The following is a 17,402-nucleotide window of genomic DNA, read 5'->3' as shown; positions in this document are numbered from 1 at the left end:
GAAAGTGAAAGTTAAACAGTTCTTTTCTGACCTTCAGTTATACATTGCTCCTTTATAATGCTTCCTCACCAGGCCCAGCATACACTCTTCCACATTTTAGAACATTACCTAGCCATCACAGTATCTACAAAATTGATATTCCTTATTAATATCAAGCAATTAAAAATGACCTAATACTTACTCTGACTACCAACAGCCACCTGGAAAGCCTCCTGCAGCATTCAACATTTCAACATTTCAAATTCAACATTTGCATTTAAGAATTAAGCATATTATAACCCCATTTGTGCCATCTACTTTTGCAAAAATTACTTAGTGATTCATGTTCATGTGTGTTTTGGCAAATAAAAGAGTCTTGAAAAAAGTTACATGTAAATTGTGGGCAGGAAAACAGGCAAAAGAGTTACCAAAACTAGAATTATTTGAACCCATAAGATGATCAAACCATCAAAAAGCCCACGGGAAACTAAATCCACTTTCTACTGGCAATAAAAAGAAACAAAAGCAAGTTTGCCACTACCCATCTTAAAAATTAAGATCCCTAACAATAAAAAAAAACTTACTTGTTTTCAAAAACAACTGTGAGGGAGTCTTCATGAACATCTTTGATAAATCCCTGCAAAAAAACCCAAAAACATTATTAAAGGTATATCAATATTCAATTAAAATGCTATGTTAACTACAAAAGGCAATATTAGATACAAAGAAAATACGGAGTACTGAAAACAACAGAGTTTAGAATTAAGCAAATCTGGATTTAATTTCCATCTCCATCATTTGTGAAATGCATGACCTTGGTATTTACTTAACCTCTCTGAACCTCAGCTTCACATACCTACCTCAGAATTAGTAAATGCCTGAAACATCACAGGTATTAGTCAATACTCAAACTAAGTGAGGCAGTACTTAGTACTGTGACTAACAGTTCAGGCTCTAGGGTCACGCTACCAAGATTCACATCCCAGGCTCTACCACTTATATAGCTTAAGTGAGATATCATGAGGTATCATACATACCTCATGGAATTATGAGAATTAAGTAAAATAATTAATGTTTACCACAGTACTTAACATGGAGAAAGAACTCAAATGTAAATTTTAGTTATAAATATTAAATTAAAGCCCACCTTTAATAAAAGACATGACAATATTTTGAATACTAACCTTACCACTAAACTAATCTTATTTTTCTACAGCTTCTCTTCCTTCTTTGCTTAAAAAAAAAAAAGGGCTATAGTGAGTACATTGCCTAAAAAATATTTCGAATGAATACAGATTCTCTTCACCCTGGCCATGTAGCTCAATAGTTAGAGCATTGTCCTCATATGCCAAGACTGTGGGTTTGACACCCAGTCAGGGCACATACAAGAATCAACCAATAAAAGTTGGTTGATTCTCTCTCTCCCTCTCCCCCTTCCTCCCTTTTCTCTCAAATCCATGTCTTTTAAAAAATTTAAAAATGCATTCTCAATAAAAATCAGTAGTCATTTTCTATCCTTAAAATTAATTATTCTTTTCATTTGATGAATGCAGCTTTAAAAAACCTTAAGACCTAACATACTCAAGAAAGAGCAATGGTCTCGGTTGTAGGACAACTATTGTTCGAATCCTTGCTCTACCACTATGCAACCTTGGGCAAGAATTCCTTGGCACCTGTATGATTACAATTGACATTAAGTAACACTTCATATTTCTGTCAATCAGAACCACAAAGTTCTCAACCAAAGCAAATTCTTACACACACACTTTGAAACACTAGGTACTCAGTAAATACTTTTCTAAAGCAAAGATCACACTACACTACATAGGATGCACTAAAAGCTGGCTACATAAACACACGCACTTTCAGTACCTGGTTAGAACATAGCAGAAGTGAATACATCTGCTTACCTTACCTCCCTACCAAAGCCCGCTAATTAATATTAGGCTGGCCAAAAGTCCATTATGGTTTTTTCCCATACATGGCTCTAGCACTGCTTAGTTGTCTTTAACTTCATTCAAAACAATCTCATTAGATTATATTGTGACAGCAGTCATAGCAGCATGCATTAAAAAAAAAAACTTGGCCCTGGCTGGCGTAGCTCAGTGGACTGAGCGCGGGCTGCGAACCAAAGTGTCGCAGGTTCGATTTCCAGTCAGGGCACATTCCTGGGTTGCAGGCCACGGCCCCCAGCAACCACACATTGATGTTTCTCTCTCTCTCTCTCTCTCTCTCTCTCTCTCCCTCCCTCCCTCCCTCCCCTCTCTAAAAATAATTAAAATCTTTAAAAAAAAACTTTATCAAAATTGGCGAATTGTTGTGCAGCCATTTTGATATTGAAGGCGAAGAAAATATGTAACATTTTCAGCATATCATGCTTTATTATTTAAACAAAGGTAAAAAACAACTGAAATGCAAAAAAAAGGTTTGTGCAGTATATGGAGAAGGTTGTGTGACTGATTGAATGTGTCACAAGTGGTTTGTGAAGTTTCTTGGTACCATTGACCTTTTTGCCAAGTAATTCTTTGCTGTGGGATGTCCTGTGAATTGGGAGATGTTTAGCAGCACCCCTAGACTCTACCCACTAAAAGTGGCCAATAGCAGGAGGTAACTGAAATACTCAAAATATCCAAATTAATAAAGTTATTAGTAATAATGAAAAAAGTGTATTTTCCCTTAATGGACTCTTTGGCCAACCCCATACTAAAGGGGTTTTTAGACATACTACCCCCCACCCAAACACACAAAACAATGAAGAGAAAAAAAATTGCAACAAAATTTGGGAAATTCACAAAACAGATGAGTAAAGGTTACTAATCTTTAAAAAAGAAAAGCAACAAGCACTAATATGTAATGTTGTCTTAGATATTATTCTAAGCAAATTGGCAAGCCAAAGACTGAAACAAACTCAGTGGAAAAACAAAAATGCAAGATGGCCAATAACACCCTAAAAAATCTCTGTAAGTTGGAGAGAAGAGGGTAACAGATTTGGCTGAAAATAAAATCATTTTATTTTAATATGGAAATCACGAATCACAGAATTTAAATAACTAGTCTATCAGTGCCCTCCTAGCACATCTGCTACTCAATTTTATGATTTTGTAATTTGACCCCAATCTCTCTCCAGCTCTAAATGCCTATAACCTGACTTATTTGTGTGCTATGGGTCACTTCAATGCAAACATCCTCATGTCAGTCCTAAAACTCAGGATACAGCAGATCCTTGAATAGCAATGTTTAACCTTGAGGACGGGACACTCCTGTATCAAGTTGGCCTGTTCTCCCCTATTGGGGTAGGTTTTCTCTAGGTACTCCAGGTTCCTCCCACATCCTGAAGATGAGCACATGAAGTGAACTGGCACAGCTAAATGATCCCAATCTGAACAAGTGCAGGTATGAGTGTGCCCTGCAATGATCAAAGGGCATCCTGTCCAGGGATGGTTCCTGCCTTGCTCCCTGAGCTGCCAGGATAGGCTTCAGCCCCTCAAATCCCCCAATCCTGAACTGAAGAATCAGTCTGGAAAATCATCTTGTTTTTATTAATCTTTCTTAAATGTCTGTATAGCTCACATTTATTTCAAAGTTTAATATTAGATGCTTTCAATCTTTATTTAAAAGTTATTTGACATTTTTGTGATCAGAAATATGCTTTAGGAACTTAACTCTTGTTTATGTATCAATTAGCCTAAGGTAAAATCAGTTTGCTTAAAGTTGCTGTTTCCAAGAACCTATGGATCACAAGTGAGGCCTTACTGTACCTTCAAAAGTGCTATAGTAGTTTCTGTCTTGCAATTCTTTACATATTTTTAAATTCCTCTCTCTCCTCCCAAAGCTAAAAATTAAGAATTGCCATTCTAGTGCAAGGTCTGATTATCTGACCATACTATAATAATGATTTCCTGGTCAACTCCTCTATTTCTAGTTGTTCATCTACACATCTTTCAGCAAGCATTTTTGGTCAACACTTTCATAGCTAATGTTACCAGCACATCTACCTCTATTATACCCCTGCCATTTTTAAGTAATACTTCAGAAACGGAGAATTCTCAAGTTTATGAATATTTGAGTAAAACACATCTTGCCATCAGAGATAGGTCATCCTTACAACTTTAACATTTTCTAGTCCTTTACAAACAACTTTCAGAATCTGGAATGTTTCATCATGTCAGACCTTATAACTTCTGTATAAATTATACAGTGTATTAGTTCAAATCGAAGCTCCAAGTCACTGGGAAACTCTACTCCTCGTTACAGTAAAATCCTTTTTTTTCCTATCTAAAAAACCAATGCTTCTACCTCTTCCCACCCCATCTCCAATTTATTACCAGTACATCGACCTTGTTTGGGTGCACATTTTTCACAAACTTTAAGGAAAAAAACACAGCACTGGACACCTACTGTTAATTGCTAATACATTTCAGGCATAAGATTAAATGAATTAAGCACTTGATAATCAGTCTTTAAATGATATCTGGACTGTAGTGAACATTATGGAAATAAGTTCCAATCCCTAAACCCTACATTCTAAGGATAAAGTACTTTTAGTGGCCAGGTCTCTATTCAATTGTGTCTATTTGATGCACAGCAAAGTCCATACTTTTTAAGACATTTTTGTACTCCCCAAGTCACCAGAATAATGGTGGGTCCCTTTGTAGTAAAGAGACCCAAAATGGCAGGGTTGGGTCTTTCCCAAAATCTGAGTTGAGGGTCACCAAAAAACAGCGCCCTATCTGTCTGCATATGGCATGGGGGTGGTTTTATGACTAAGTTTCCACGACTTTTGTCTTCCTCATGTTACTCCAACCTTTGGGGATTATGTCTCTCTTCCCATTCACACTCTGGAACCCTCTTTTTCAATACAAAAACTTTTCCCACTTCTTTTTCATCTTCCCATACATATGCAAACATGGAAGTTTCCAAGGCATCTTTATAAAATGGTCCCTTAATCTGTTCATTCACAGTCCAAAATGTCTATATTTTAAACTCTTAACTATAATTTAAGATAATCATCTGTAAGTAACAAGACAATGTAACACATCTTAAGTGTCATAAAAATATCTTAGAATGTTCTCCCACAAGAAAGACAGCAGCATATAGTAAAACTCAGGACTGTCATATATTATGTGTAAATAGGAATAGCAGGAATCCCTAAGCAGTGAAGTACTATTTCAAGAAATAAATTTTAACTGCAATCTAGCCTAAAATAAAAAATTTTTGTGAGTCAAAGATTCAGTAAGTTGGCAAGTTAACCAATAATTAGCTTTTTAGATAAAAACAACAGGCAGCTGGAAAATAAGACAAAAAATGTTTCAACAGCATCCAAAAAATAAAACCCTAGAAATGCCTGCAACAAAAAATGTGCAGAATCTATGTGCAGAAATCTTTGAAACTTGACTAATAAATAAATATAAGCAGAATATACAGGAAAATGTAAACCACATCACATTCTTAGGGAGTCTTGATAGCGTAAAAGTCTCAATATATCCCTAAATTGCATTCCAGTACAATACTTAGGGAGTATATGATTCTGTTGGAGGGAATGGGGTCATCTCTTAATAAAATTACACCTAAGTATATCTTAAAAACAAACAAGGAAGTATTTTAAAAGGAAACTTAAATGGGGGTAGGGGTAACTAAAATACACTACAACTACCCAAATATTAAAGTATTTTAAAGCTACAATAATCAAGACGAAAAAGACACAGATTCCAAAAGTAAGTCCAAGTCATTTAGGAAATTCACCAAATACCAATGGATGACAGAGTCAAACTTTTTTAAAACTACAGGATCAAGCACAAGTAGATTATTTATAACCTTGGACTACGGAAGGCCTTTGTAACCACGTGTGCATGCATACAAACACTCTCTCTCTCTCTCTCTCTCTCTCTCTCACACACACACACACAGAAACAAAAGGTTCGATAAACTTATACTACCTAAAAGCTAAAATATGAGAAGCAAATAATATCACATACAAAGAAAAAAAGAGGGTGAAACTACATACAACAGAGTCAAATTTCAATTTCTTATATCCTCGGGCGAGTTACTAAGAACAAGCTGGAAAAAAAATGGATATGAACTACGTAAATAGGCAACTCACAAAAAAAGCAGTGATTTTAATATTCTTTTTACACATTCACTACAATTTGTTTTGAACTTAGCTTTTCTCCTCCCACTTTATATCTTGTAGATCCTTCCCTATCAGAATATAAAAATCAACCTCATTTTTTAAATATTTGATAAGGTGTATGGCAATTTTGAAGTGGGAGCTTAAATAGCCTATGGAAAGAACAAGGAGCATAAGGTATCTGCTTAATATAAGTATACATTTTTGAAGTTACAGAACACTACAACTGAAAAACAGGCTTTTCAACTTGATGAGAGTTATCAAGGGGAAAGTAGTCATGAAAGAAAATCCTACTGGTTTAACAGAAAGCAACATCGTCTGAGTGTATTTCAGGAATTCATAGAGTAGATATAAAGTCAAAAATAAGAAGAAATGAATTATGGACCATGGCTAATAACTCTAAACATAGACAAAATTTCTTTTTAAACCTTCCAGATCCCTCTTATTAGAGAAAGGAAGCTGAAAACATACACATCTACATAGCCTCAAAGTTTGTAAATACTGAATTTAAAACCTCATCATCTGCTTGGAGATCTTTTCATTAAATCATTATCAATCAGATAATAAAATGCTCTTTTCTAATTCATAGTTTTAAACTTCAAAAGGTTAAGTCTGAGAGTACTACTAATTTGAAGTATGGCACCTTTCCTAAAAAGCCTATTTAAAGGCAAAGATCCAGGAAAAAAAAAAATCACAATCTAGTTCACAACTGGAAAGGCAACTATTTTGTCCAAAACATAAACTGAAGTTAAAAATAACATTTTAACCCCATAATGGAACTGAGGACATGAGGGGAAAAAAATAACATTTCAATATTTAAAATGCTGACCGATTCATCAGAGACTTTGCTTGAGCTGTCGCTTAAAAATCTAGAGATGCATGAATCCCTTTGAAAACATTCCCACTAAATTCATGAAGAACATATTCTAGTCTAGAAAAATTCCTTTGACTGCAAAGTAACTATCATTTCAAATTCACCTATTACTTTGGGACTTTTAAAAAACCCACTAATGACTTCCTACTATTGCAATTCCTAACAATCCTAAATTTACATTTCTTATTAAAGGAGAAACAGAAACTTAAAAACCTCAACACTCAGCAAACTAACAGAAACCAGACAGCATGAATCCTCAAAGGTTTAGAATGAAAGCCCAGATACCATAACATAAGATTTATACCCTAAAGGTGTAACTCTTTCATAAATTTCAAAATTCTTAGAAGAGTTTGCTGATTGCTAATAGACTGAGCAAGAAATAGTACAATCTTGCTAAATGGACAGTAGGTTTTTAATCTCAATCTCAAGTGGTAAAACAAAGGAATCAAATCTTTAGTTCACATTTATTCCCTTAAGCAAACAAAAAGTTCTCATGTTCACAAATGATCAAATATTCTTATATAATTTAATATCTACTCCAGTTTTGATACTTCTGTCAGCTTTTCTTCACTATTGTGAAATTTACAGGTTTTACTTTTCCATTCATTTTGCACAACAGTGAAATAACTACATTTCTGATGCCTCCTCAAACATGTTAAAAACCTTAGTTGATGGCTTAATTACTGAGGCAAAAGTGATAAAATACTGTGGTCCAAAAATAAGCTGATCAAAATAAGTTTCTTTATATACTAGAACCCATAATCTGAGTTAAATCTCCATTTCCCCCAATCATATCAGGCAAAGTTTACTGCCGTAGATAAACATGATTACAAAACACAACCCACAAGAAGGGAAAAATGCGTATTTATGTAAAATCTGCCTCAGGTTTTTGTTTATCAAGAACTGCCACAATGGATTTATAACTTGTTACTCTGATTAACTATCAATTTATTTACTGATTCATTCTCTGACCCCAGTCTACCTTCCCAGCCCATCAATTCTAGCAATTTAAAATCTCTGAAATCAGGATGCTTCTTACAATTTATGGCATCTTAGAATGGCTGATAGCCATATGGCAGTCATACTATAAATATGAATGTCACTGTTCAGGCATGATCAATCGTGGTTTGCTTGCAATTTTATTTGACATTTGACTGCAACACCTAGATATCTCATTCAGCAAACCAATGAAGGACCATTTTAGGAAAGATTGAGGTTTCTTACCAGAAGGTTGTTCTGCTGACACCTTCTGATAAAATCAAGAAAGCACCAGCATCAAAACTTGCAGAGTGGGTGAAAATTCTTGGAAGAAAATCCTGGAGATAATAGAGGAAAGCTCTTTTAAAGTATGCTTGCAACATCAATGCTCTCCATGGCACTGAGGAAGGTGAGAAGAAACACAATCAACTGACTGTGAAGATGTTTTAACCAATTTAAGTTTTATCGGTTTAAATATAAATGCTTATATTTTCCATTCTACATATGCAAGTGTTTAAAGATGAACTTTCAATAAGTACACAAGAATTCTAAAAGACAAAGGGAACTACCACTCAGATTAACTGGCAACATAGCCTCTTCATGCCTCTTATAACTGATGCCATTTTCAATGTAATGAAATTATATGGATCTTCCACTAACTTTCCAAATCAATATATGGAAAAATAACCTATGTCCTGACTCCAAACCCAACTTCCAACTAGATACATCTTCACCTTTGGCTTACTTTTACACCTCAAATCAATATTCCAACAGTCAGAATCATCTGTTGTCCCACTTTGCACTCTATACACATATGATCCAATTTACAGGATTAAAAAGAGAAAAATGAATACAGGAAACAGTTTTTTCTTAAATGGGGTTCTAAAAGAATACAACCCAATCATTAAGACATTAATTATTTATAATAAATTAATTTCCTCCCATCCATCTAGAATGGAACTAGCTATGCACCATCCTTGAAAAACTGAAAAGTGTTTTATAATTCAGATGAGAAACTCTATTAGGTTGAGAAAACTAACTTAGGGGCTCCCAGATGCAAGTGATCATCATAACCTAAGCAATTTTATGTAGTCTCAATTTGCAAACAGTTGATTCACCTTAAACGAAGGTATTTCCAGGCACTCGAAGATGTGCCGTAAGTACTTAAAGCTACTCCTCTCTCTCACCCCCAATAAATACCATGGTAAATCTTCCTGGAGCTTTTATGTCAGGCAATTTAAGTAACTTACAATAAAGTATTTAGTTTCTGAACTATGTATACAGCTAACATATAAAAAGAACTCATTATTAACAGAGAAAGGAAAAAATCTCATTGAAGACCCTGTGATAGAGGGCAGTGTTTACCATTAAGAGTGGGCTCAGATCCACTATTTACTATGTGGTAAGCAAAAAGAAAAGGGGGGGGGGGGGGTGGTCAGTGCACATGCACATGCACCCAGGGCAGTAAAATAAGGAAAATAAGACCCCTACATCACTTCATTTGCCCAAAAGCAAGCCACAATGTCCCCCTTCAGGGACATCATGGTCTTCCCAGAGCACCCCAGAGACTTTCTGGAGCAATTCTCAAGATGTTCTATCAACCCTGAGACTCAGCTTTCTTGGAGTTGGACATCCTCCTTCCATCCCAATCCTAGAAGTGAGGAAGATTTGGTTCAAGAGAGTAAGAACCCAATTCCCCCACATGCCCAAAAAGAGAAAATAAAGTTTTAAAATAGAGGTCACTTAACACATGGTGCTAACACAATTGCCTATATATTCAAAAATAAGTCTTGATTTAGTAAATATAAAATAAATGAATGAAAACCAGAAGAAAACCTAAGAAATTGTACGTATAATCTGAACACAGGCTATCTTAACCAGGACTGGAAACCCTGAAGTTATAACAGGAAAAAAACAGTTCAGTAAAATATAAACAAACAAATAAACAAATAAAACCTCCATAGCCAGGGATACCAGAAAGTCAACACATAATAGATGTGGAGGAGAGACTCTCACAATAAATGACTCTTAAGTAATCTCAAAGTGACAAATGATATACCCCAATAGACAAATGGGCAAATGACAGGCAATTTATGGAAGAGTAAATCCAAATGGCCAACAAATATTAAAATTCACTCTTGGGGGTCTGCAGGTCCAAGTTCCAATGAGATAACCCTTTACATCCAACAGACAAAATTAAAGATTATAAAGCCCATTTCTAGCCACGCTATAGAGAGTTGACATTCATCAAAGGACGAAAAAGGAAGTATTAAACCTTCTTGGGGAAAAACAAAGTTCCCTTTCACCTGGTAAAAAAATCTTTGAAAAGCTGTAAAACCAAAAAGTTGTAACATGGGAAAGAGTAAAATTTTAATATGACTAATTATCCTGAAGAAATCTTGCCAAGGGAATACATGTTCCTTTGCCAACAATACTTATAAACTCCATCAGTTTTTACTAGGGGAGACACCTCTACCTCATCCTCCCAAAAAGGCTAAGCAAAAAGAGCTAGGCTAGAGTATGAGAGACAAGTTAAAGCACTTGATATTTAACTCAGATTTAATGTTGGTTCAATTTTGTCATGGCTTTTGGTCTCTTTAATGTAAGGACAAATAAATTAAAGGAATTATCATATATATAAATATGTATGTTCAGATTAATGAACGCCTTGATAATGAGGATTTGGCCCAGAAAATTTTAACAACCATCAAAACAATTTTCTTAGTATTTGCTGAACATCTCCCAAAGAATCTTCTAAACCCTTTGATACTCAAAAATATTATGTGGCATAGAGAACATGCTCAATAATATTGTGATAACTATGTATGGTGTCCTATGAGCACTAGACTGACTTACCAGGGGCATCACCATATTTTGCCGTGTACAATGCACTCTTGTGCAAAACGTGCATGGAAATTTCTTGTGCATGGAAATTTAGTGTTAATTCCCATGTATGACACACATTATACACAGGAATTAGTGCTACCCATGTATAATGCACATCCTTATTTTTTCCTTCAAAAACCTAGCCAAAGAAGTGTGCATTATACACAGCAAAATACAGTGCTTCGTAAGGTATATAAGTATCTACTCACTGTTGTATACCTGAAACTAAATATTGTAAATCAACTGTAAACAAACTTTTTTAAAAAAAAAAGTTCTGACACGCTCAAGAGAATATGCTACTGGTATGATTACCACCATGAAGTGCCACATTATAAGGAAAAAAGCTTCATACTATAAATGCATAAACTATGTCAAGCATTTCCCAAATACTTTACATAATCAGTATAAAGCTATCAACTGAGGATGACAGAAATGTATGATTATATCCAGCACATATTATAACGTGAGACATATATCTAGTTTTAAAATTTCTAGTTGCCATATAAAAATAGGTAAAAACAGGTACAAATTTTGGAATTTTATTTAATCCAGTATACCCAAATATTTCAACATGCAATCAGTATTTTTAAATTAAGAAGTATGTGCTTTTTTTCATACTAAGTCTCTGAAATCCAGTATAGATTGTACAATTACAGCACATCTCAAGTCAGACTAGCACATTTCAGCTCCATAGCTAGTGGCTACCAAATTGTAAAGAGTAGATTTTTATAAAGTGAAGACATAACTCAAATCATTCCTCCAAGAATCCTCCCAATTCAGTCCTCTTGACTTCCATTGTATTAATTAGTAGAAATTTATAATAATAACTTGATAAGCCATAGAATCTTGAATCAGCCTATTAATTTAATGGACCTAGATTAGCCTCAGCTTCCTCAATTGATGGTAACACTATCTTCCCCTCATTGTGATAAAGAGACTAAAAGATAAATTTTTGTAAAGTACCTTGGCCATCTGATAGTTTGCATGCTCAATAAAAAACAGCTCTTGTTAGAGCTAGATATGAACAGAACCTAGCAGATTCACCACTTGAAAACTGTGTTATAAGATATCCAACTGTCTAATACTGCAAATGAAAAAAAAAAAAAATCAAGGTCTTACAACCAGCCGGTATAAGAATTAGGGGTCAGACATGAAAGGCATATATTACTCTCCCCACCAAAAAAAAAACAAAAAACCAGAAACAACAACAACAACAACAACAACAACAAAACCCAACACACTAGTTAGTCACATCCTTAACATTGTGGAAGAGACCTCACTTTTTGAGTTACTATTCATTCGAGTGTCTGCCCTCCATTCCTAACTACCCTAAAATTTCCTTTGAAGAACTTCTAATAACTTGCTCAACTAGGTAATTGGAAATGAGAAGCCCTAGAGTTAAATCTCACTTCAGCTACAGTGCAATCTTGGATAAGTTAATCATGCTCCCTAAAATGTGAAAAATGGGGATAATACCACATACTTCATGTAGTCCTTTTGAGAAAACCAGGAAAAACGGGTGTAAGTGACATAGAATATCTAGTAGATTATCAGGCACTCAGAAAAGAAGGCAGCACACAAATAGGTTGATGAAAGAAATATACTGGTGCAAAAAAGTAAAAATAATGGAAAAAGGTATACTTTCTATAAGCATATAAAACCAAGGCCTTGACAATATTATATATAGGTAGATAAGATTGTTTTACTAATTTGTTTTCAGATTGTTTCATAATTGTGTTGTTCTTGTAATACAAAAACAAAACTACGGGAAAAGTACACTTGACTCTTAAAATTTGTTAAGTCTTTTCATTTAGTTAAATCTTTTTTACATTTACATTTAAAGTTTTACACTTTCATGATAATCACATTTTAAAACATATAAAACTAAAAATTATCTTTAAAATATCTGGAATGGTATGTTTTAAATTTAATTGTTCCTAATATTATTAAGAGAGCCACCACTTTTCCTCAATTACTAATCTCCACAAAAAAATCAACAATAAACTATACTAACTTAAAAAAGTCAGTACACTCTCAGAGAACAACTTCTTTACTGCAACTCCATAGGTCATCATCACTGGTAATAATAAACCTGCATAATTTACTTACTATCAAATTGCATTTTAATGTTTTATTAAGCCAAGCTTAATAAGAACATTTTGGAAATATCATACTTTAAATTTGGTTTTGTAGTCAACTACATAGTCAAAGAAGAAATCACAGAGCTCTAAAAGTAATTAGAAAGTAATTAGTTCTATCTTCCTAATATTTCATTCAACCATCTTAGAAATTACACATTTCCTTGGAACACCAGGGAAACTTTCCTCTACAAGAGCCAGAAATTGAGTGACTTTCAACTTATATTTAAAACTGTATCTTGCCCATGGCTATGCAAGTTGCCCCGTTATTACTAAGTTTAATATCAGATACATCAGTTAAAAAGCATTTTACTGACCCCAAATGGGAACTTTTCGGGGGGATAATGGAAATGTTCTAAAATAAGATTGTGGTAATGGTTACACAACTCTGTAAAACGCTAACAATCATAGATAGTAAATTCCATCTCACAGCTTTTTTAAAAAAAGGCACCTTAAATGGCTGTTAGCAACCAATGAATAAACCCTAAAATGCCACACTCCAGGTAGAAAAGGTTATAAAAGCATAGTTTTATATAAAATGGCATCCCTTAACATATGCTTAATTAATGTTATCTCCCATTCCTTCCAATCTCCGTATTTGTACAGGACTGCAAACATGAGCATTTTCAAGCTATAGATCCACTGTTAAGTTATAAAAAGCAAGATGAAAAACATGCTATCCATTTGTGTAAATATTTTTTTTAAAAGACTACCCTAATTTTTGGTCAAATCTTCAGCTTTTCAGTTTTTCCAATTACTTTGGGGAATGAAGTTTCAGTTCCAAAAGAAAATCTTTAATCAAGCTTGTCTACAGAGCAATGCCTCAAGGCATGATACATTGGCTACTAATCCCATGACTGAAATTTTTCACTGGCAATTCACATTTAGAGCCAAGTACACGTCTGTGCATATGGAGGGAAAGGGAGAAAAGGAGAAGGAAAAAATCAATCACCTGTACATTGAAAAACACAAGTGAAAGAAAAAATACACCAAAATGTTAACTAACTCCTCAGGGCAATTTCTGATAGTTTCCAAAATTCCCTCGCTGATCATATATTTTTTAAATTGGAAAAAAATTACTTAACACTAAATGAACGAAGGCAGACTCAAAATGCTACAAGGCATATGATTCTACACAAAGGACATTCTGAAAAATGCGTAACTACCAGAACAAAAAATACCTTAGGGTCTGACTAGGGGTAAGGAGAGAGGCTGACTACAAAGGAGCATGAGGGAAATTTGGGAGATGGTGGAACTATCCTGTATGCCTGCATCTTGCTGGTGGTAGTTACACAACTGAGCATTTATCAAAGCTCATATTGTGTATCAAAAAAAGTGAAATTTAACTATATACAAATTAATCTCATTTCAGATAGTTAAAAAATCACTTGTGTGGTAAACCAATTTTTTCCAAGTGGGCAACTTCAGGGGATTAAAAAAAAAAATTGGTGACCCTTAGCTCTTTCAAACCCCTCATTTTAAACAAAAGAAAACAGAACCAGACAGGTTTGTTCAAGGTCCACTGCTAAATAAGGGTAAACTTTAGTACAGGCCTAAAATTCCCATTTGTTTAATTTCAAATCCAGGGCTTCTTCCACTTCACCATTCCCCTTCTTCGAGTTCTGAAAACCAGTTTCAATAAAGTACATATGCAAGCTAATTATAGCCAGACATGAATTCCCAATGTTCAAATGCAATTATTTTAATACATAAAAAGTAGCTAGAGGTCCTTCCCAACTTTTGCTAAAGAACCACCTTATTTTGTAAGGCAACACTGAGTAATGGAGTCAAAATCTTAGTACAGTCAGGCAGATTTGTAGAGTATGGCTAGGAATCAACAATACTTTAAAATTCCAAAATAGGGACACTTGACTCACTGTGACTTGATTTAAAAAATACTGAGAAACCAAAGTAAGACTGTAGAGTCTTCACTAAGACTTCCAATGATGATCTTAAGCGAGTTTTTTTTTTTTTAAAGAAATGAAGCCCTGACTTGGTAGTTCAGTTGGTTAGAGCATGGTGCAGATAAATCAAGATTATGGGTTCGATCCCCAGTCAGGGCACATACAAGAAGCAACCAACGAATGCATAAATAAGTGGAACTACAAATCCATGTTTCTCTCCCCTCCCTTTCTAATTAATAAATAAAATGAAGACTATCTTGTGTAGTAATCAATGTAAATAAGCTAAAAAGAAATGGTGTTCTACCACCCACATGGTGCAAAATAATTTAAGACAAAATAATCCTTTTCTATTTTTCAATATGACAAAAAAACCAAAAAACAAAAACAAAAAAAAAAACACCGAACCAAACAAAAAAACCCTGCATACCTCCATTACACAAGAAATGTATGGCCAAATAGTGAGTCTTTTCCATGGGTCAAAGAGTGCTGATGCAAAAAGTGATGAACCTCATTTACCCTTGACAAGAAAAATATGGTAAACCCATTCTTTGTGCACTGTGCCTCAACTCTGTCAGCAGTCATTCAGAAAGGGCACCCACTAGGTTCAGTAAGATTATTAGTCAATGAATTCTACACTCAAATTTTACTTAGGTCTTTTGACACCACGTTTTTAAACCTAGATTGCTAATATAACCAGTCACGTATGAAGACTCCTTCCCACCAGTCAGGTGTTTTTACCTTATGCTGACTACCTAAGGAGATTCAGAGTTGTAAAAAACTTCAGCAGATCCTTTACATGCCAACTGTGATTTCCCACTATGCTATTACCACGTGACAGTTAACCAAGTCCACATAGCTAATCAGTAAACTAGGAATGAAAAAAAAGGCTGAAAATAGTCAATTTCACCAACTAAAATAAAATCCAGCGGGACAAAAGGTATGCTGAAATGAACGTAGTGAGAATCCATTCAGTGTATGCAGAATACTCCTGCATTAGGAGAAGGCCCTTCATAAAAATAGCCAGGACTCTCAAACATTTGAGATGCTGGCTTAGTAAGACTGACTGACAGACAACAGCTGGGGAGATTTTGTATTGATCTTGTTAACATCTTGGCATACTTTGGGAGAGCGAATCAGGAAGAGAGCCCGTTACAATGGCAGAATTATAAGGATTTCTTTTTCAGTTATGTGACCCCTACACTGGAAGCCCCTGCTAAATTCCTTTACTATCAAATTCCTCTTCTGTTTACACTCCGACCCCACCGTAATGAATCTCCTTCCGTAAGAAATCTCCTTCCTCCCGATGGAAACAAACAAAAAAACCTCGTGGGGACAGGGGGCGTATAAAACTCGACACCTTCCAAAAAACCCCGGGCAACTGATATAAAGAAACTGGTCACCTTCCTACCTGTCTCCCTAATCCATTTCGCATTTTAAATTGTACTTAAAACCTGGAACTCTGGCATTTTCTTCCTTAATAGAGGGGTAAGGCGCCGCCCAATTTCCCAGGCCGCAAAAAGATTATGAACCCGCCACATTTCAAGATTTTCTAGTTTTCTCTCTTCGAGCCTAACCTTCAAATAGGTACCCTTCAGACACTGAAGTTTATCTGCCAAAAACTCTAGTACAAAGGTGAATTCCTAAGATTCCGCGACGCGCCCCCCAAGGGGGTGGGGAGGGGTCGGAGCAGCCGGCCGCGGCGCTCCCGCACGGCCCCGTCCAAGGGGCGGGAGAGCGGCTGTGACCACACAATCCCACCACCTCCTTTCACGACTACCCCACCTCGCGGCGCTCAGGCCTGCTCCCAAGGAGCTACCTCTCCGCCGCCCAGCAGCGACTCGGCTTCTCTTCACCGGCCGACCAAGGACCGCACTAGCACCCAAGAAAAATGTTCCTAAGTAGAGAAATACTAGAGGTGTCCGACGGGTTGTTTCAAAACATAACGGGGCCCGGGCCCCCGGGACCGTTAAACCGCGGGTGGAGGGGGGAGAAGCAAGGAACCCAGCGGCCTTGGGCTCTGGTCTGGCCTCCCTTTTCGACCCCAAACTTCCCTCTCTGGGACCAGAAACCCTCCCCCAAACTTGGCCCATGCGCCAGAAGACCCGACAAAGCGGCAAAAAGGTACCTTGTAGAAAGCCCCGTTGGAGCCGCGAACCTCCACCGTCAGCTCCGCCATGTTGGAACCGCAAAGGCCGCTGGGAAGAGATTCTAGAAACTTTCCAACCAGCGGGGAGGAGGGGGGAGGGGCGTAAAGGAGGCGGGGGGGAGGGGCAGGGAAGCAGGGCGGGGACTGGAATCCCCCGCCGTACACCCCTGGGGTCTCACCCCGCAGCACGGTGTCATTCAGTGGGCTCCCAGGGCTTCTTACCTCACTTGACCTGGGCTCCGCCCGCCGCTGCAGCTCCCCGATTCTCTTCCCAAAGCAATCGCCCGACCTTTGTTGACCCGCTCCTACGTCCTCGCCCCCACTCCTGCAGGGTTCCTGCTGTAGCCGCTAAGTTACGCCAGCCACCCCG

The 17,402-nt window shown here is 36.4% G+C and overlaps 1 protein-coding gene across 6 annotated transcripts in view; it reads right to left on the bottom strand.

Annotated features, from left to right (window-relative positions):
* The window catches only part of FXR1 (FMR1 autosomal homolog 1), a 55,339-nt gene extending 38,217 nt beyond the window's left edge, over nt 1–17,122 (bottom strand). For 5 of the 6 annotated variants that reach the window (XM_045850908.1, XM_045850909.1, XM_045850910.1 and 2 more), the window contains exons 1-2: nt 17,012–17,122; nt 564–616 (exon numbers count right to left, since the gene is read on the bottom strand). In XM_045850908.1, coding sequence (XP_045706864.1) covers nt 564–616; nt 17,012–17,062 — 104 coding nt within the window. In that variant the 5' untranslated portion in view covers nt 17,063–17,122. Of the gene's footprint in view, nt 1–563; nt 617–8,204; nt 8,269–17,011 lie in introns of those variants that run through there. The other variant, XM_045850913.1, reaches the window with a different exon arrangement.
* Nucleotides 17,123–17,402: the final 280 nt, after the last annotated feature.

The sequence above is a fragment of the Phyllostomus hastatus genome, unplaced genomic scaffold (assembly GCF_019186645.2).
Source record: "Phyllostomus hastatus isolate PE091 unplaced genomic scaffold, TTU_PhHast_1.1 phas_contig_86, whole genome shotgun sequence".
Classification (NCBI taxonomy): domain Eukaryota; kingdom Metazoa; phylum Chordata; class Mammalia; order Chiroptera; family Phyllostomidae; genus Phyllostomus; species Phyllostomus hastatus.
Note: the sequence above shows the minus strand (reverse complement) of the source record. Positions and strands in the feature narration are given on the sequence as shown.